General features: G+C 34.6%; 2 protein-coding genes across 5 annotated transcripts in view; both read left to right on the top strand.

Annotated features, from left to right (window-relative positions):
- The first annotated feature begins 957 nt into the window (after positions 1-957).
- LOC110994646 lies at positions 958-8,503 on the top strand. Its single transcript, XM_022261438.2, has 9 exons — positions 958-1,342; positions 1,413-1,616; positions 1,736-1,804; positions 2,076-2,216; positions 2,325-2,516; positions 3,428-3,568; positions 3,933-4,640; positions 5,120-5,340; positions 6,482-8,503. The coding sequence occupies exons 1-9, from the start codon at positions 1,205-1,207 to the stop codon at positions 7,026-7,028; spliced, it is 2,361 nt and encodes a 786-aa protein (XP_022117130.2). The 5' UTR covers positions 958-1,204; the 3' UTR covers positions 7,029-8,503.
- A 3,913-nt stretch (positions 8,504-12,416) lies between these two features.
- Positions 12,417-21,707, top strand: part of LOC110994641 (RNA-binding protein Musashi homolog Rbp6) — a 437,627-nt gene continuing 428,336 nt past the window's right edge. Inside the window, exons 1-2 of one of the 4 annotated variants that reach the window (XM_022261426.2) lie at positions 12,417-12,666; positions 12,743-12,783. In XM_022261426.2, coding sequence (XP_022117118.2) covers positions 12,434-12,666; positions 12,743-12,783 — 274 coding nt within the window. In that variant the 5' untranslated portion in view covers positions 12,417-12,433. The remainder of the gene's footprint in view (positions 12,667-12,742; positions 12,784-21,707) is intronic. The other 3 variants (XM_022261424.2, XM_022261422.2, XM_022261423.2) reach the window with 3 other exon arrangements.

Raw genomic sequence — 21,707 nt, 5'->3', positions numbered from 1 at the left:
AATAATTCATTTTGTCAGAAAAATAGATGAGGTGGTTGAGCTATGATCGTCATGTCGGCCAATAACTTTATAAGGCATCTTTATTTTTAATTTGATGTTATAATAATAATAATAATATAGCCTTTTAATTCCCAAACATCCCGCTGACGCCTTTGATTGGTAAAATCTGGATCAGCGACAAGCTTCTGGAGGACTGGAACAGGGGGATTCTTATATCTGTACCCAAAAAGGGATTTAAGCCAATGCAGCAATTGGAGAGATATCACATTATGTACTCTCGACTTTCTAAGGTTATCTGCAGAATTATCTTGGACGAGCTCTCTCTCTGGAGCCGACGAGTCTCTCCTTCGCATAGAACAAGCATCCGGCCTAATCACCTAATACTTTTCTCTTATCAACGTTTCACATCGGCGGGACTTAAAATCTACCACCAGGAAAACGAAAGAAATGCATGTTTAAGTTGAGAACCGATCTGGATGGGTGTAGAGGACGGTTAGCCAGCAAATCAAGCGACGCAAATGGAAATAGATGGACCAAACCCTCCCAATCACATTTCCTAATAGGCGCTTTCTATTGGAACTCGAGAAGAAAGTGGAAGCATGGCCGTCCCAGTCAAACCTGACGTCGTTAAGTTTCAAGTTAAGAGAGCCGGGTTTGGAGTTAGGTAAAAACGGCGGTCAAAACCGACATAAGATGCTAGAATTTTAAGTCAACTCTAACTCAAAAACAGCTCGCTTCAAGTCGCCAAATCATGTGTTATAAAAAAATTTAGTTAATTAATGAACTTTACGACACCGAGAAATTAAGACAGTATGACGTCAAATTTATATCATATTAATCGGAAGCTGCTTTTTAATGAATTGTTATAGTCTGGTCGTGTCTGAATTGAATATCTAATGATCATCTGAGTATTGTAGTCTGTGGTTGTTTTTTTTAACTTTTGAGTATTTCCTACAAATCGGTAAATCCAAATTATTTGACTTTGTTAAAACCGTTGTTTTTAAGCAATCTGCAATACTTTATTTTAATTTTTAATGTATCTAATGTGGATCATAATAAGAAAATAAAGTGCTTATGGGTACTAAGTTAAATATGTACACATAGAAAATAATAATATGTATGATATATCGCTACTAAAACTATAATTCCATAGTAAATGTGTTAAATACAGCCAATGAAACTTTAAAATAATTTGCATTCTAAAATGGTCATTCAGAAAAATGCTAATCAGAATGAGAACTCTTCGTCGAATAATCCGAATATGGAAGCTCTTCCAAATAACTCATGGACTACGCAAGGTCCTAAGACACTAAGCATTCGGATGAACACCAATATGCAAACAGTGAGTACTTTTATAATTTCTAATTTCCATTCATTTTGACAAAATTTACATTTGCGACAAATTTTTTTAGAAACAGCCAATAACTCGGCAAATTGCCATTAATACGCTAGCAGCAATGCATCGTCGATTTAGCCTTCCTGGCCCTGTACAACCGCATTCAAGACCCATAGCCGAATTTCGTGCAAGTGCTAATAAGTCTCTGGATATGTTAAGGCAAACCATTCAGTCATCTGTAACCCGTGAAATTGACCAAGTTATAAAAAAGTATTTGGAGGTATGATTATTATGAAATAGTTTAATTTTTATACACATTACACAAATCAACATAATTTTATATAAGCATATAAATAATAATATAATGAAAATTTGTAGTAAATATAGTAATGTTTTCAGAAATTCTTTGTTCCTGCTGTTAATAATATCCGGCTGAACCTAGGAGATGAATCTGTGAGCGAAGATCAGGTAAGCATAGAACAGCTAATAATATTAGTTAGTAATAAATATTTTATTGCTATTTGGAGAAAAAGTAGTTTATGTACAGAAATTTGATGTGAGGTATTAAGAATACGCATATATTAGTTATTGTACTTTGAAGATTATGGCTTACTACTGAACTGAACTGAACTTAAATTACTAACCCACAAGTTATTTTATTTATATAACATAACAGATGTCATAGGTCCGAAAACTATGCCAATGAATATAACTTGTAATGGATGATTTACAAATTTAGGTGAGAGCAGTTTGCCGAGCTATGCTGGATGCCACACGTTTGTTATATACTACACCTCCTAGGACTTACCAAGCTACGCAAGAGTCAAATGACCTTGAAGCTAGTCAAAGTGTGGAAACAAAATTTGTTAAATATGCTGCTGTAAGTACTCTTTCAAATAATATGTTTATATATATCATGTTTTATCAAACATAAAACTGTCCTTTTTAAAATGAGAATTTAAAACATACATATATTACACATTTTCAGGGCCCTTCACAGAAACGAAAAGATGTTGAAGTTGAAGCTGATCCTAAGATTAAGAAAATTAAACAAGAGGAAAGTGGCGACAGTGGACGATCTTCACCAATATGTTCACCTGCAGTCCGAGACCCTGATAAATGGAATCCGGGTAGATTAACCCAGGACACTTTATTCATTATGGGTTCTCATGCTCACAAAGTCAGTATTACCGAGTAGTTTGTAAATATTTTTGATCAGATTATAAGCAGTTAATTTAGCTACCAATAGGTACAGATATATACCAAGAGTATAATAATTAAACTGCCACTTTGGGTTATTGGTTAAGCAGGCCGCATACAATCTAGTCATTGCTGCTTTGATTCTCGACAAAATTTAATAATTTCAGGACACTGTGCTAAAGTATAAAAGTCTTCCAATAATAAAAATTAACATTGAAGCTGATGCAGTTATTTCTTGCCCAATGCTTAATTGGCAGGGGTCATAGAGATAGGGGGGGAGATAGGGGTCATTCAAGTATTACATAAGCACCATAAGGAGGAGGGAGGAATCTTTGATTTACTTAATTGGTGATTACGTCTACAATAATTATATACTTTTTTACACATATTACCACACATACAATATTGGCGGCGGTATCACTTAACATCAGGTGCGCCTCCTGCCCGTTTGCCCCTTTTCTATAAAAAAAATACAGACATAGAATATTCCTACAAAAATTTCTATCTTTATGTTCTATTATTTTTGAGACTTTTGTTTACTTATGCTGACAATTGGGATGGAGAAATTGCAGTAAAATCTGCTTGGGATTTTATCTTACATGAAATAAAAATAATTTTGTTACTGGTCTTGGTTCATTGTATATATGGTTATGTAATGATTATTTTCTGCCTTCATTTGCCACTTTGATTATGATAGTAATGTTGGTTTAATTATTAAATATTCAACAATTTTAGTTTAATCACTAAAATTAATTGCTTTACAATGTAATGAAGACTAGAAAAGAAATCAGAGAGTTTCTCTCTTGGTGATTTTTAAGATTATTGCCCTTGATTTGAGAACTGATAGTAAATATAAATTTAGAAACACTATTTTTTTTATTATGATTTAAGGTTCTCGGATTAGGCAATTCACGCGGTCGTTTGTACACGAGACACGCGGACTTACTGAGGTATCCAGCAGACAGCGCTGACAAAGAATGGATTGCAAGTCATAATCTTGTGAATGCTGTCGGAGGCAAAACTTACATCATGGTATGATAATTGTGAAGTTAAAACTAAGTAGAAGATAGTTCATATTTAACTTTATAAAGGGGTTTTAAATAGTCATGTAAACCCTTATTTACTTATCTCTCATATCCATGGGTGCAGATACTTAAAAGTTTAGAATAGAAAGAAAATACTTAATATTCGATTAGGTTTTAAGAAGGTTATTGTCATTAACAACATACATGTCATTTTTAAGGAAAAAAAATTAAAATATATAAAGTAAAACATCACGACCCGTCGTACAGTGTTATTGCATTTTCTTCTATTAAAAAATAATAGAAGCGTAAAAAAAGAAAATTCTTTATTTGACTATGTATTTATTTATAAATAAAACCCTTAATCTCTCCAGGTTCTAGAAGATATAGAGGAACTGGCTCACAGTGAGGCATACAAGCACAATTCATTGCCGTTACTTGGCGAGCTGACCGGTTTCAAAGTACCACTATTTATGTTGAGGAAGATAAAGGCATATGTTCTAAAGAGAGCTCTGAGCGGGGATCTAAACGCCGATAGCCCACAGCCAACGACAAGTAATCAAGAGGACAAATTCGAAATTGATGATATAAAAATCGAGGCACACGATGACTTCGATTCTGCCAACTTCAATGCCAGTCAATATATGAACAACTCTGATGGCGCAGGCGTCGCTAACGATAACGATTTCGCTGATATAAAAGTTGAAGATATAGATGACATTAAAGTGGATGGAATCAAAATGGAAGATCTGGATGAGATGAAGGTTGATGGAATCAAAGTGGAAGATTTGGAAGCGAACGGTATAAAAGTTGAAAATATAGATGATATCAATGTTGATGCGATCAAGGTTGAAGATATCAAACTGGAGAATGATGAATTTGATTTGTGTAAGGATAATGATGAGAACAGCCTGGTTGATGGGTTGCTTGAAGCAGATATTGAGTTTCTGAGCCGGAACTTGGGGGATATTGAAAGTGACGCAGATGCAAGAAAGACAATTGAAAAGTTGACAGGTGTCAATCCGGACTCGATCACTTTGGTTGGTGATGAATTTGACCTCGGAAGTACACTTAATACCACAGTAAGTTTTGTATTCAATACTTCAACTAATACTTTTCGATAAATAACAATTATTAATATTTCAATTACTCCTCTTACAATGTTATATTTCCTGAAATGTTTATATTTTACGATAACTCAAATTATTAATTCAAATGCAGTCTAAACTTTTTTAACTAAACTTGATTTAAAGAGTATTTAAAACGTTAAAACTACTTTGGGCCCTGTTTTTTTTGTTCTGCAGTAAATTGTATTTTTCCATATAACGATAACTCTAAGATATCTTATACATAACCCACTTTTGCTGGTATAATCTATAATAAATAAAAAAATTATACTAAAATTAGAAGTCTTAGTATATATAGTAACACTACTGTAGAATAGTGTTATAAATAATGTGGTGTACTTTTCTAAATAAATAATCAATAATATATGCATCAACTTTGTACAGTTTAACACCATATGAAACATTTTTTTTATTAACTAACCAGTTTCAAACAGTTTTCAGGCAGTCAAAACACAAAGTGCATAACAGTAGCATCAACAACCAGTGGTATGGTGCACAGTGTCCCCGTTGCCCACTTGGCCCCGGGCCGTATCGGCAGCACAGTGCACTACTACACAAGTGGCAACGTCCAAGGCCAGCGGACGGTCCATCACTTGCCTCAAGCCACTGTCACTATACAAAGCATACCGGCGTCTGCGTCTCAAGTTATTCGCGGGTATGTACTTTTAAAGTCAAGAGGGAATGTCAAAGGGAATTCTTAGGTTAGTAGTAGAACCGATGAATGAGAAATAGTTTAGCAACTGTTTAGTGAAGTCAGGTTGGGTAGGCCTTGTTTACCTGCACCAAATAATGGTCGTACAATACCCGGCCATTTAAAAATCACATAGTGCGTGGCAGTGGGGTCTGCCACCCTTTCGGAGAAAACTAGTTGAATTTGTAAATATAAAATATGATTAACAAAACTTTGATAAAATGAATGCATACTTAATTCTTCATGTGGAAGGGAGATAGATGCGGCGCAAGCGTACAATGAGCGTAACGGGACAATGTTCGTAACGGGACAATGAGCGCAGCGGGATAATTCATGTTTTGTCGTGCATGCAGCCGGCGGTAATCGATATAATTGTCACGTCAATAAATCTTTCTATGGAAACGTGGCGAATGTATAACGAATTATAATACTACTACCTTTTACTGTTTATATATACACATCATTTATTAATTTGCTATATACACAACTTCTCAAGTTTAGCCCCTCCTAGGATCCTTCCTGCAGGTTGGCGGAACTGTTAGCCATCCTTCATCCCCAATAGTGTATCAATACCTTCTGATATGGACGTCTTTATACCATGTTATAAAACTCGATATTTTTAAATTTGTTTATATTTTTAATTGCGAAACTTTAAAATGTAGGTATGTGTAAGAACTTTTGGGAAAGTTTTTTTAAGTTGTTTTTCTATATGTTTCAAGCTTAGGCCTATAGCGCTTACGGAAGTTAAGACGTAACTTTCTCTTAGTTTTGCCCACAATTTATGAAAACACGTTATGTAAATAATCAACATTTGCCTTTTTTAAATGTATTAAAAGGCAGGAGGCTCACCTGAGGTTAAGTGATACCGCCGCCCATAGACACATTCCTAGAAAGCTCGCTAGTGCGTTGTCAGTCTTTTAAAAATTTGTACGCTCTTTTCCCGAAGGCTCCTAAGTCGAATTGTTTTGAAAATACTTCAGTGGGCCGCTGGTTCCATATACTGATGGTCCGCGCCCCTGTCTTAGAAACTTTGTGGAACGACGTATATCCCTTAATCCTTAAGAGAACTACTTGTTATATATCATTAACAAAATCCAATTTTCAGCATTCCAATCAACGCCAAATCTGGGACCATAAGTACAGTGATGTCTCAGGGCACGGCCAACACGATCATCGGTTTTGGAACTCACAACTCGACCATCATCACTCCAGGCCAATACAACGTGACGAAATCGTTTCCCAACGGGAACATTCTCCATAACGCGATTATGTCGAAAACCCAGAATTCAGGTATTTCCTTTTCAGTTCAGCCGGTCACGACTCCCAAGTCGGACATCTCCACGACCAAGGAAATGATCGACAACGCTTGTAATTCCTCGGTTATGTTGAAGAAGGTACTGACGTTGGGCAGTACGGGTTCAGGCAAGTCTTTCATAATGCATAATACCCAAAAGGTTCTTTCAACCGGGTTCGCAACGGGTTCCACTCCGCCACCTAATGTCACCATAGTTAGTTCTGGTTCTGGCCTCTTGAACAGTCTGGGAAATTCGACTATTGTATGCCCCGCTAATGGCAATTTGAGTGCGACTCACGCAACTTTGTCAGCTCTTTTGGCTTCAAGCGCTGAAAACGCTCAGACAAATAAAAAATGATTTAGAAACCTAGAAAGTTCGTGAAATTATGTCTATTCCTTTTAAGTTATTTTAGTATTCCCAGCGATATTTAATTTAGCTTGTATTAAAGTATTAATTGTATCTGTAACTTAGTCTTAAGCCATTCACTCATAAAACCTGATTGAACAGTGTTGTATTATTTAACTGTGGTTGAAAACTGCCAAAATGAATGGATGTCAAGACTTATAGGTAGTAGATTACAGATACTAAAAATTTAATCGTTACTTGAATCTTATTGAATAGTGTTGTATTACTTATCTGTGGTTAAATATTGTGACAACTGTCAACTGCCAAAATTGATTAAAGACTTAGCGATTGCAATAATAATTAAATTTTCATGGTAGGATTACAGATACTGAAACTTGAATCGTACAATGCCTCTTAATAAGCAAAATAATTTCCCGCTATTATTTTGCGAGAAGATTGTTATTTTTATAAACATTTTTGACTGTTTCATGTTATCTACCTCGTTAAGTTACCTGATTATATACATTAGTTACTACTAGAATAAGTTTATGGTTATTTTAGCTTGTTTCGTTTAGAAAATAGTTTTAATATCCGCCTATTTATTTAAAAAATATTAATATCTGTTACTTGTCGTTATTTTTACTATAGATTGTGACAAACGAGCTATAGTAAAACGACTCGTCGCAAATGCCAATGGTATTTTTAACTAGGCGTTTTGTTTTTCGTCTCAGACGTTTTTAAGTAACAGGCTTGTAAAACGTGGACTAAAGTTTGGTTGTTCATGGTGATCGTTACCATGGTAACAAGTACGGTAAAAATAAGGCATGTTTTATATGGCCAAAGTTTCGTTTGACAGTTTATTTTGTTACGTGGTTGTGTTTTACGCTTTAAGCTTTAATTTTTGACTGATTTTTAGAAGTATTTTCAACTGTTTACAAATTCTAAGGCTGTGCTATTTTTATAATTATACGCTTATGTAAGTTAAATTAGCTTTTATGAGTGGCATTTTTGCGTTATACTATTTATATGTGATTTCGATAGGCTATGAAATTTATTTATTTCAATATGACCTAGGCTTTAATTCATTTTTATATGAAAAACTTGAGTTTCGCTCTGTCACAGTATTAGGAACATATTGCCGCATTTCCTTACGACGAAGTATCGCGTTTACACACTCATCTTGTCCACTTCCCTGCCCACTTCCCCGCTCACTACGGCTGAATGTATATGCTCCATATATGTGGGTTCTAACAAAAAAAGGTTAAGTTAGTATAAGAATAAAAAACCTAAATTATAGTAAAGTCAGAACAATATAATTCTTCAAATACAATTAAATACAATTTTTCGTCAATTAAGTCCATTTAAAAATATTACTTCAGCTTTCTACTTCAGTCTTTGTATGAAACAAAGACAGAAATGCATATCATGATGTGTTGGCATATATTTTAATAACTAGCTGACCTGGCAAACGTCGTCTTGCCAAACTACTACCTTTAACTCAGCGCCATCTGTTAGAATTGTATCAAATAATAAACAAATGTTAATGTTATCGTAATTTTAGTAAGGATGCCTATTTTTTTGAAAATGAAATATAGCCTATGTCACTCAGGAATGATGTAGCTTTCCAACAGTGAAAGAATTTTTCAAATCTGCCAAGTAGTTTCGGAGCCTATTCAATTCATACAAACAAACAAACAAAAAATCAAACCTTTCCTCTTTATAATATTAGTATAGATATAATGTGATAATAAATTTGGTATCATCATGATGAGTCAAATTTATAGAATTCCCGTGTTTATTATATACCAGATTAGGAGCATATATTAGGAGCATATACATTTTCAGTATATGTCAGACATAAATGGAAATTATTACGACACTTTATGTAATGTAAATATTTTTTTTGATTTATGTTCAAGTAATATTTTTTTTAAATCTTAAATTTTTAATAGTTAATTATAATATAATTTTAGCTTTTAACTTATTTGATTTGTTAAGTCACATCATTTACTTTCATTAGACATAGTCAAAATTACAAGTATAAAATATTAATAAATACCAGTTGCCCCTTTCCACAAGTTAGTTAGTTTCATATGAAGAAGAATGGGCAAGAAACTCCATACCTACTATGTTAATATAGATTAAAATATATTTTGAATACATTGATTTGATAATTATATGTGAAGACAATGGATCAAGAACAAAAAAAACTGCTATACTAAAATAAAATTGGCGCTAATAATTTTCCCTTCCGTACATTATGTATAGAAGTAATTTTAGCCATACATGAGATCGACAAAGTATATGATAACATATGAACCACTGGCATCAAAATTTTACTTTATAAATATCTCGGGAGTGAATGAACCTTCTCCAATCCCCCTTTTCTTAGATAAGGACAAAGATAATGGACTAGATCTCTCGTAACCTAGTCTAAATTAATTTTATCCTGCGTTTAGGGCTTATAGGATCCTAAAGTCAAGACATGTCTAAGTATTTGTCCTATATGTCAAAGTTTATTGGATTTAACATACTGGAGGCATACTTAGCGCTTAAGTATCGACTACGAAACTTCCCTATCAGTGAGTTTTTATATTATGCTTTTGTGCAATTTTAGCTTGGCGCAAGCTTGCAATTCTTGAGTGGCAAATGCTTTATTATTTTATATTTTAGCTATGCAATAATTTTTTAAATTAGCCATTTTGAAATATTTTTAGATTAAGGTAGGAATAATATACGAATAATGATCTCTTTTAATTTCGGTGTTAATATAAAAGTCGTTAGGAATTTAAATAACGTGATTTGACGTTTACCGCTTACATGTCATTTGTCATATTCATAGATTAAAAATGAATTCCTAAATAAAATGTCAGACTACGGAGGTAGGTGATTTATTTTCTATAAAAATATTATGTCCTATGTAGCTTGTACTGTGTAAATTTGACAATTGAATTCCTGTAATAATTAATATTTCTCACTTCGTACCTATAGTTTGTTGTGTAAAATGGCTGTGTCAAAATTTTAACTCTAATCTTATAGTTACTAGTAAGATACGGAAGGTAGCGCCAACATATAGTTTCAATGTATTTTTAAGTAACCGATAATCTATATTCGTCTAGAAATTATCACTTGCAAGAGGTAGAAATGCGGGCTGGGTCGGAAAAATCAGTAGCTGTCCTTGCACTGTACATGATTGTCTATGGGCCTTTAAGTGTCTACACATGGCTCTAAAGTCAGTGGCGATGTCGGAACAATGGTGGTAGGGATTACATCGTAATTTGAATCGGCAGGGTACGATTCACCAACACACGAGGTGATCTGGGGTGCTCTCCACCACTCATCCAAACTTGCTTCTGATTTTAGTGCCGTATGTAGACGCTTTTAGAGATATTATGTAGAATCTTAACAAAATTAATTTTAACATTCGACTTAATACTAAAGTCCTCATCAGTGTTTTATCACCTCAGCGTGAATATAATGTAACTGAAAGAATCAGAAGAGTACTTAAGTTATAGGCTCCGTTCAAGTATTGCGTAACAGATTTACTGCATTTTATCCCCCCCTCTCTTGTCAGAAAAAGTAAGCAAAGCTCGCAATAATAATAGTAAATAAACGTATTAATTTTTTTGTATGAATCCTCTAAAGCGCATTTCGTTTTCAAGCAAAGACAATGTGTGTGTAAAATCTGTAAAAAAGTAAATAATTACTGTTGACGTAATCACCAAATTAGAAAATCAAAGACACTCGTATAGAGTTTACGTAATATTTGTCGGTCCCAAAAGAGTGCAATTGGACTAGTTTCTATTAGGGGAAATATACTTCTGGCCTAAAAATATCACTAAGTACGCTAATACTTTAATAATACGTATTCACAGATTTAAGGAAAATTTTCGCTACCTTCCGTATTAATAAATAATCGGACGATGTCCCTAGGCTTACATTGAAAAGTTTTTCTTGTAAAATGTGAAATCTTATTGGTGTTGTGACCATGTTGTGACACGGTTGTGTTTATAATAAGGCTTCCGGCTTAATCGTTGGTATCGGTAGAGGAAACATAGAATTTTCCGTTAGATTTCTAGTTTATTGTCATAGTGATTCATTAGATGTAATCTTTTGATTGATCTTGATGTGTTCTAAGGCTGAGCCAATGTCTGCTGTAATATTAAGACGCCGTAACAGTATTCCGATTCTCTAGCTGAATTTAAAAAGTTTTAAATATTCGTAGGATTTCTCATAAATACGCAGATATAAAATTTGAATACTTTGGCAGTTATTATAGAGCTATTTTTCGAGCGTGCTCTGTGGTGTTCGTTTTTTGACAATTCAATTGTTATTGATATAACATAGTCTATGACTGAATTAGTTAGCTCTGTCTTATCAAATGCTCAATTTTTCATCGTTTTTTTTTAAATATCTATAGAGCCGACGTAAACTGCAGAGCCAACTAGTTATTTAGTTCTTGCGCGTCAGGTGTACAGGTCTTAATTTATAAGTCTAAGATATTTTTGTAACAGGCTTATACATATCTTTGATTGTAATTAAATCTAATGGGCATTTTGTGAAAACCTTATGACAGTACAAATATAGTTTATTTGGTTATTGTTTTATTTTGTGTTATTCGTATTTTGTGGTTTTACATTTATGTTATTTTATCCTTGTAGATACGCTTTTACATAATAAATGATGATATAGTATGTTTTATTTTTATTACTATACCAATATTCGTAGTTTAAAGTAATTTTTACACAAATAATTACTTAATTATATTCTCCAATAATTAATTTAAAATAGAAATAAGTAAAGAGATAATTTCACATTTGAATATTCATTTTAACATGAAATAATATGGTATTTATTCTTTTAAAAAGTGTTACCCAATGCAATGTTACAAGATTTTTAGGTAAGTATAAAAATTTCTTAATTAAAATATCTACGCCGTAGGAAATCGGCCTACGAAACCTCACGTAGCATCTATATTTTTTAAATTATTGAAACAAACTCAAACTGTAAGTATCCAAAGTCAATAATGTGCTAGTGCTTTAACATTTATTTTTTAAATTTTATTTCTTTAATAATATAACGTATAAGTGAGGTAAGGTGCAGCTTTAACGTAAAAGTTTGCTATATTTTTTTGTTTTTTTCATGAACAAAAAAATGGGTTTATGAAAAGATTATGAACTTCCCAATGTTTGGAACTAGTTCTAAAAGGGGCGACCTCTACCTTTGAGTTTCAGCGTTTGTAAACTGCCCTACGGTGGCGAGGGCGCGGGGGGTCGAAGGCGTGCGATGGGCGTGCTGTTGGGCGGCGATGGGCGCGCGGCCGGCCTCGGCACGTGGCGCGCGCTCACGTGGTGGTGCCGAGCGCGATGTCGTCCGCCGTGCTCGTATGAATTATTGTAGCCGGAGTGAATGAATCGATGCGGCAGCGGCGGGGCGGGGCGGCGGGCGCCGCTGCGTGGCGGGGTGCGCCGCGCGGCAGTCTCGTGGCTCTTGTGCCGGTAGTCGGTAGTGAAGCCGAGCGACCACGAGAGTCGCCCCGCGCCGTCCTCGTTCGTAGTCGTAGTGCGCCACTCGGTGCTTTTTCCATGGAAACCCAAAGTCAGGATGTCGCGAACGGCCCCGGCGAGGTGCCAAACGACCCCGGGTACGTGTCTGTATCCACTGTGTTGACGTTTTCGAGTTTCCTTCGGCGGGATTTGCATCCTAACGTAATGTTTATATTCCAGGAAGATGTTCGTCGGAGGGCTAAGCTGGCAGACTAGTCCAGGTACGCAAAACTTCTTGGCAGCCGATCTTCCGTGCTCGATACGGCAGTGCAGCTGATGCACACGCCGGCGATGGCTAAACTAGTTAGAGCGTTTATTTTATTAGTAAAACTTCGATTGGTGCGCTTTCAGTTCGAAACGAACCGAATCGAACGTGCTTTCTGTGATGAAATTCAAATTATAAACACCGGTAAAAGTTTGGTAATCAGCTGATCGAATGCGCGTCAAACTTTTTTGGCTGTATGTGCGATGTATGTAGAGTTTGCGTAGAGGCTATCGCTCAGAGACGGGGTTCCGGTGGTGTTTCAGTCGTCAAGAGCGATATACGTGCCGTAATTCAGTAAAGATGTCAAGGTGTATCGGCAGTCAGGTGTCCGATGGCAGCCATTCCGGATGCGCGCGCATCCTCGAATACCATTCTGTTGTGTTTCATGAAATATATTCAAGCGAAAGTCGCCTTTATTCCTTGGACTTTTGGGGTGAATACCGCGGGGTTGAATTTAACAGCCGGCTTATAATCTTCAGTTTTCACAACATAACCTCAATCCTGTCTTTCGTGACCCGTGAGTTTAAGAATTTAGAGTTTATCGTACAGGAAAATTTTACTAAAAACTTTTCTTTCCTATTCACATGATTTAACCGCAAGTATCATAAAACCGTTACTTATCCGCGTAATGATAGTTTACCTTCGTGAAGTAAACAAGTTTGTGAACACAATAGTAATAAAATATGTGAATTCTGTCAATGTTTTATTTATATAGAATGACAATAATTAGCGATCGCAAAAGGTCTGGTGCGCCTGCGCGATTGATGTGCCATCCGCGGTATTGGGTCGGCGCCCACGCTGCCCTTTGATCCTTAGTCTATGCCAAATTTATTCTTTGGATTGCAATACCATTTGATTATGAAAATTTAATCGCAGACTCGAAAAATTAGAAAAAGTAACAATCTCTTTTTATAAAAATCTTATCTTAACATCTCTAACGTACGAACTGTTATCAGTTCAAATATTGTCAGGTGATACGTTTTTGAGTTTTCTGTGCCTTAAAGCATATTTGTCTAAATATAGGGGCAACCATAGATTATATATAACTGTGATAAATTTATAAACATAAAGAAATTCTTGTCTTGGCATTAGTTATGTCTATTTAAATCTGACAGCTATCAGCGAGCGCAGTGAACTTATGACGTATGAGTTTACTCAGGTATGCCTGATAAGATAAGTATTATATATTCCGCATTCACAAACCTAAATATGGATATATAAACGTACATAGTACACTTAAGGGTCATAATAGCTATGCTATTTGTTTACTGTAAATAAATAACTAAACATGTATGACTGACTATTAAAATGTATGCCAAAGATCACAAAACATAATCGTCCCAATTGATAAAGATTCTCGCTTTTAGTTTCTTAATAGATTTCTTCCGTTTCGTGTTATTTAAAATCAGGAAAGTATAATACATAAACAAAAAATGGTGTTAGCTTAGTTCGGAGAAACAAATTATAAAAATAAAACGTCGTGGTAAACTGAATAGTTCGTGAGCTGAAAAAAAAATAATATTAATATAATTAGTTGAAACATGGTGTCAGGAATATTATCGTTCTTTTTTTTAGAGAATTATATTTTATCTATAAACATTTATTTCAATTTAATTTCGACGTAACTAAAAAAAACGTGTTGAGGCATAAAATTGAGGCTCACTTCGTGCTGAATTATTCACGTTGTCCGAATTACAGAAATAAACGTAGAAAACAAGCGACGATTATATTATTCAACTAGTCGATAAGTGCCGTCTATTTCGGGCGACTGATCCCGTAAGCCTACTGAATCCCCAATTGTGAACTACACGTGAATTTCTCTAAAGTATGTGTACCTCACGTGTATCATGCAAACCATATCTGTATTTGATTTATGTTTAATTATTGCATATACTCGGAAACACTGAAAAAACAGGAATTTTTCTAAATTGGAATAGTAAAAAAAATTATGCCAACCGAGCAGTAGTGCCTTCAGCGTGCGTCATCCCTGATGTCCTATGTTCGATACCCGGCTTTGGCCCCGGCTTGGACCCGGCCAATGGACTTTCTGTACATGAAACATTTGCTCGAACAGTGGAGGAAAACATCTTAAGGAAACCGGTTTGCCTTAGACCCAAGTCGACAGCGTGTGACAGCACAGGAGCTTAAACACCTACTGATTGACAAATGATCGTGAAATGATCTGAGGTCCAGACCTAAGAAGGTATCGCCACTGATTTATTTTTAATAAGGATAATCTAATACAGACCAAAATATTAAAAAAAAGAAGTCTGCCCCGCCGCGTCAACCTAGAAACGTAATAGAGCAGATTTTTTATAGGATTCAATTGTGTGTATCCAGAAAGGTTTGGGTGCATTTCATGTTAGTTTTATGTGAATTGACTCAAATCAAATCATTTAATCCTATTAGATCACCTAAAATTGCATATAAAGATGATTCTAGTAGCCCCTTCCAAAATGTAGTTTCGTGGAGAAGAATGGGCAAGAAACTCTACACTTACTCTTTTAAAATAGTTTTAACAATATTGAATATATTGTTAAATAATTATTTGTGAATATAATAATAAATAAATATTGTTGTCGGGTATAGCTAACGCGACCAGACGTCTCGTTTTGAACGGGACAGTCCCTTTTTCCAATTACGAATCCCGGTGTCCCCAGAATGAACTGTGGGACATTGTCCGGTTTCCAGAAACCGCGCGAAAATTTCAGCAGTAGGTAAAAAAAACGTGCCAAGAGTTTCATTCTTATTTGAAATCCTTACCAGCTATATTAAAACAAATTTGGTCTTCTGATAAATATAAATATAACTAAACATTTTGGCTACCTATATTCTGTAATTCGTAACTTTTAAGCCAACTTAATAATATAAATTACACCATGTGGACAAAAACTTGGCAATTTGAAAGAGTGGCGGAGAGTATATTGCCAGTTCTTCTGTTCCGTTCTACGCCCTTGATTTGAGTACTGCCAGTAAATGTAAAATTAGAAGAAGAAGCATTTCATGTAAATTTCTTTTTTTTTTTGACGTTCATAAGTGTACATGAATAAATGATTTTGAATTGAAATAATAAAATGGGTGTTAATGGGCTAAGCTACCTTTAATGGCCGCTGGCGTTTTCCCCTATTCAATAAAAGAAAAAATCTTCAAATGCAAAACTATGTATTTCAGTATTGTCGTGTGGAAATATCGAGTACAAACGAAATGTAAATTTATCACATAACCAACACTCGCGTGAATTATTCAAGTAAAATTACCATGAATTGAAATCATTATGTAATGTTCCAATCCAAATAGTGTCTACAAAGCTGTTTTAATACGAAATTACTTAAAGTATATTAGAAACGATGAAAAATAGAAACTTGAAATTTTGTTCCCAGAGAAATTCTTTAATGCCTGTATATTACCGTGTCTGATATACGCATGTCAAACCTGGACACTCATTGATAAACCTAAAACAAAGTAAGAGTATGTCAAAATAGTATCAAAAGCGGTGTTTTAGGTCTGAAATTGAAAGGCAGAGTAAAACTAGACGAAATAAGAGACTTGAGAAAGTTAAGAAATGCTGTGACTTCTTGTAAAAACTGAAATGGAAATGGATGAGGATTATGAAAGAAAACAAAGATAAATTGACGAAAAAGCATCGGAACTGCTTCTTGCTACGACAAAAAAAGCGAGGAAGACAAACAAAAAGATGAGAAGATTATATATATAGAGCAGCAGCCTTCCAGCAGCAGCAGGTCTTTCAAGGAAAGAGGCCGGCAACGCACTCGCGAGCCCTCTGGCATAGAGAGTCCATGGGTGGAGGTATTACTTACATCAGGTGAGCCTCCTGCCCGTTTGCCCCCCTATATATAAAAACAAGGCACCGAGAAGAGTGGAAGTTTTAGGAGTCGGCCTATGTCCAAGAACAAGCTGTAAAATTAACGGGTTTGCCGCTAAATTAGTACTGTTTATAGTACACATTTTTATGTAATTAAATAAGGTTTTTTAGCAATAAACGCTATTATAAATATGGGACTTGGAATACATATATTATTTTTATCCTGTCTGTCGAATTTGAAAACGATGCTTAATAATTACTTTGATTCAGTACGAACATAATATATTGATGAATATAATAGCATGTGTTGAACAGTCCAAATCGTGAATAATAGATTGAAGTATGACCACGGAGCTATACTACCAATATATTGTATAATGTTACCAGTACAATAAAATTGTTATTGATTTAAAACCAAGAAATAGGAAACATTGCGATAATTTGTTAACATCAATTAATTTTATAATGTCACGTTATAATATTTGCTGCGAATTAATGTAATTTCTATGACATTTGTGAACTTAAGGATAAATTTATTAACCGGCTCTAAACTATTTTAATTGACCATTTGCGATGCTTGCCAAACAATCTGGATATACATCAGACTAACAGCCCACGTGATCATATAATAAATCCATCAAATTACACGATTGTTTTTCCTTATTTTATCCTGGTTTTTATTATTGTATACAATGAGGATAAAATTACATACAAATTTATAGTTATACCAACTGGTCCTGCGTCCGAATATTAATTTCATAGGAACAAGCCTTCTAGGATCGTACTTCTAGAATTATTCAACATTTAACGAGCGGTAATGTACCTGCGTGTTCTCTGGCAGTGAGTGTCCAGGGGCAGTTAACATCAGACGAGCATTTTATTCTTTTGCCGTCTTATATAAAAATGTATATACATATTTAATATACATATTTCTATGTGTGCAATAAATTCTTCCACAGCATGTCTTAATGATTACACCGTTAAAGAAAAAATATTTATTAAATAGATGTAGATGTGTCTCCATTCCGTAAACCGCCGGTTTCGCGTTATAGGAAACGCGTTGACGGGTATCCTCGTATAACGCGTTATGAACACAAGAACTCACGTTGAACTTTTTTCGTTAAAAACTATGTTTCAAACGAGTATGTGTATTTATTATAAATTTCGCAATACAGAAAAATTACGTGTGAACCCCGCGTTATGCCGCGTTAGTACCGAGAGTTTTTTACGCCGGCCTTTTCTCTCGGCCAACACCCTCTTCTTTGCCGATGAGTAGGGATGCCAACAGGCTCGAATTTAATGACGTGGAATAAGTGATACCATGATGATCCTATGTTCCAAAATAAACGTATTTATTTTATAATATATCAGGAGGAATATCCGGGTTATACGAGGGATTCATCGAGTAATTTGAAAATGCTTTATGAGAATACGTACTGTGTTATTACGGGTCACGTATTTATGTCAACGTATTTCGATATATTTTGAATGCAAAAAGTATTTTTTGTCTAAGGCAACCTAACGGTCAAAGAGTACCAGGGTAAACCACATTACCGCAAATCGTCCCGTAATCCCGACTCGCACAGAGAATGACCACTATCAAGTCTAAAACAAAAAAACTACTGGCTTAAGTATTATTATTGTTTTATGAGAAAGCTTGGGTCTCGCTTTAACCGCGATTATAATTCTGTTAATTAAATCTAATGAAATTACTGATAAATTACACATATTATAATTATTTATTTCTTGATATCATTTTAGCAGCATCAGCGTGCTATCAGACGTTACTGATATTTGGGACTGACATAATATGGTTCTTCGTCTTTTATCGAAGTATTCTGGGGCTTTCGCACAACTTCAGCATACCGCACGTATAAGCTATCAGAGCGTTTTCATATAACCCATATTAGTGGGTGCGTTGCCGGCCTTTGAGGGAGGAGTGTACTGTTTAAGAAGAAGCTCGCTAGTTCGCAATAGGAAGCATTTGTTCTTTTAAACATTATAATAATTATTGTCTTTTATTAACATAACTTTTACACATTTAAAGAAAACACTTTTTTAACAGATTAAAGTTATTTATTATTGTAAACTTGTAATTATTTAAACATAATTTAAATTTAACCGACGTTTCGCGTGCTTTACAGCGTCCGTGGTCACGGTTTAAATTATGTTTAAATAATTATAAGTTTACAATAATACATAACTTTAATCCGTTAAAAAAGTGTTTTCTTTAAATATTATGATAATTAACTTGCTGCATACATTTCTTAAGTGTTAGCCGTTTGATCTTCAGCTGGGTACTCACCACGCAAGCATATGATGCTCATGAGGAAGTGTCTTTGGCTAATATTAGGCTCTTGTTTTACAAACAACTAACTTGTTATACGGTAGTACTTACCGGTTTGCACTGTCTCTACTTTGAATTTTACCTCTGGACCGAACTGAATTGAGAACATCAAATATCTACTTGCCCAGAATAGAATAACCAATGAGTCTAGAGATGTGTCGTTGCCCTATACGGGACATATATAAGCGCATTTCTTATTTAAATAGCTCGCTGAATTGTTTTATCCTCGACGCATTCGTTCATTGTTACTATTAGCTGAGAATCCATATTCATGAACTGTCGGAGCTTTCACATAAATTCAACCGTGAAAATAGATTTTTATTTCTATCCAGTAAGTTCAATCAATATCTTGTTAGTGTACTCACAGGTTTTCGTGTAAATGTTACATGTTTTATTTATTAAATATAAAAATCATCAAAAAACCTCTGAATAATTTGACCTTTGAAACTTGATAACTTCAAAAACTACTTAACCGATTTCAGATTTTTTTATATTATATTATCCCTGAATAACTGGCTATATTAAATTAAAAAAATGCGTTTATTTAGAAAATAATTAATATGAAACCGTACCTTAGATAGTGCGTCTTTCAGGAACACAAATTTTTCACATTTTACCAGAAAAATATTCACTATTCCCAAACCAAGGAGGTTTTTAATAGCATATTGTTTATTATACACATAATATATATTACGAGTTATTTAGCGATGGCCCTTCAAAGTATATTATATTTTTTAGGAGGAGGCAAACGGACAGATTGCTCTATGATATTAAATAAATACCGCACTTCCTCATACCCAGAGGCTTTAATTCATATAATTTTTTAAAAATTATGTAGGTTTCAGGCTTCAGGCAAGGCTTCAGATTTCTGTTCATCTGTTTCATGATAATTTGTCAATATAATAGCCAAGTAGATGATCTGGTGTGCCTGATACAAAGCGTCGACCTTTTGGGTCTAAGGCCAAGGAAACCAGCTCTAGGACTTAGGAGGAATCACGATGTTTTCATTCACCGTTTGAGCTAAATGCGCACATAGAGAGTCGATTGGTGCACATCCCGGGATCGAACCTACGACCTCAGGCATGAGATTCGCGCGTTAAACCACTAAGACCAGTTTGTAGTTGTTTGTACCATATGTTTTACTTATTACAAATATACTTGCTCGTTCTTATAGAGTCTGTATTTACTGTGAAAAACGTATTCTAATTCGTCAAGAACATTCCTATTTGTTTACAATTTAGTCACAAAATCTTAACTAATCAATTTTCTTACAAGTAACGGTGCAGTCGTTAAACACTGTGATATATTACAGTAATATATATCTTTGCTTACATAATTTTCCATTGCATAACTCTCATACAGAGTTCAGACGCACATCTGGAAACGTTCGGTTCAAACGACACACGTTATTGCGCTGTTGTCATTACTCATATGTCGCGAACACGGCTTCATGTACCGTCATTTCTTTGGAAATGTCTCATAATACACCCGCGGGCCTATTATCGACTAGTCTAGGAACGAACTAATAAAATAGCTAATTATTTAAGACACCGTAATTGTGAGATTCTTTCGTGTACGTTTGTGGTAATCAGCTTCCGATTCTCAAGATTGTTTAGATCGGAATTGACTTATCAAGCCCATTTTAATTGTCGATTTAATTAACTAAATAAAAAACTTGTAAGTATCGATTAAAAGGTAACGCAGAAACTTTCTTAAATAAATGGTTTTAAAGGCTATAAATTTAAATAAATAAATCAGTGGCTTCTATCTGTTTAGGTCTGGCCTCAGATCAGATCTGTTTGATGATCTTTTATTAGTTTAATAGGTAAGTAGTCCATCTGTGTCACAAGCCGTCGAATTTTTGAGTCTAAAGCAAGCCGTTGATGCAAATATCAAATACGCAAGTCCGTTGGTGCACACCGAAGACCATCAAGTGTTCAACGAACTCTTCATTTAGTGTCCCTTCTAATAAAAGTCGTCAGTCTAGAAGGCTTTGAATATAGGGGCACATATTAAGGACTCCTAGACTAGAAATTGCTGTGGAATCGTGCGTTTGTTATTCGTAATAACACCGTCGTGTTAATAAGACTGAAATCGTGCACTAAAAGAGCACGTCGAATGCAACGGCTGCGATGTTTTGGAATACGCATTCCAAAGACATGCTAATTGACGTTTAAGCAAATAACCCTTACTTTTTAGAATTGGGTTTAAAACTGCATTTACAATGTTGTTTGTCTATCGTGGAGTTTATTTAAGTGATGAAAAACATTCCTGTAGGCGATAGTTAAAGAAGTACTCTAATAAATAACAAGCACATTTAAGGATTTTATTGTGTATTTAAAGATCAAGTATAATGAAATAGAGGTAGATACAATATTAAAATATTTAATTAAAAAAAATCTAAAATTATTATTTTTTGATTACTTTTACATCTAAAGACTTTTTATTTATTTAAAACAACACAATTTATGTAAGAGTGGAACACAAGTTGATAACAATTTCTCAGTCGACATTCTTTACAATAATATTATACTTAAAAACAAACACGCATAATTGGTTTACGAATAGTAGACTTGGTGCAAACTGAACTTCTAAAGTGGTCTACTCAGGCCCTGGGCATATGAAGTAAATGTATCTGCAAATCCTTCGTCTCAATGCAAGGCCGGCCTGGCCTATAAAAAACTAGTTCCAATTAAACCACCTAAAATTG

Source organism: Pieris rapae, chromosome 7, assembly GCF_905147795.1.
Source record: "Pieris rapae chromosome 7, ilPieRapa1.1, whole genome shotgun sequence".
NCBI lineage: Eukaryota > Metazoa > Arthropoda > Insecta > Lepidoptera > Pieridae > Pieris > Pieris rapae.
Note: the sequence above shows the minus strand (reverse complement) of the source record. Positions and strands in the feature narration are given on the sequence as shown.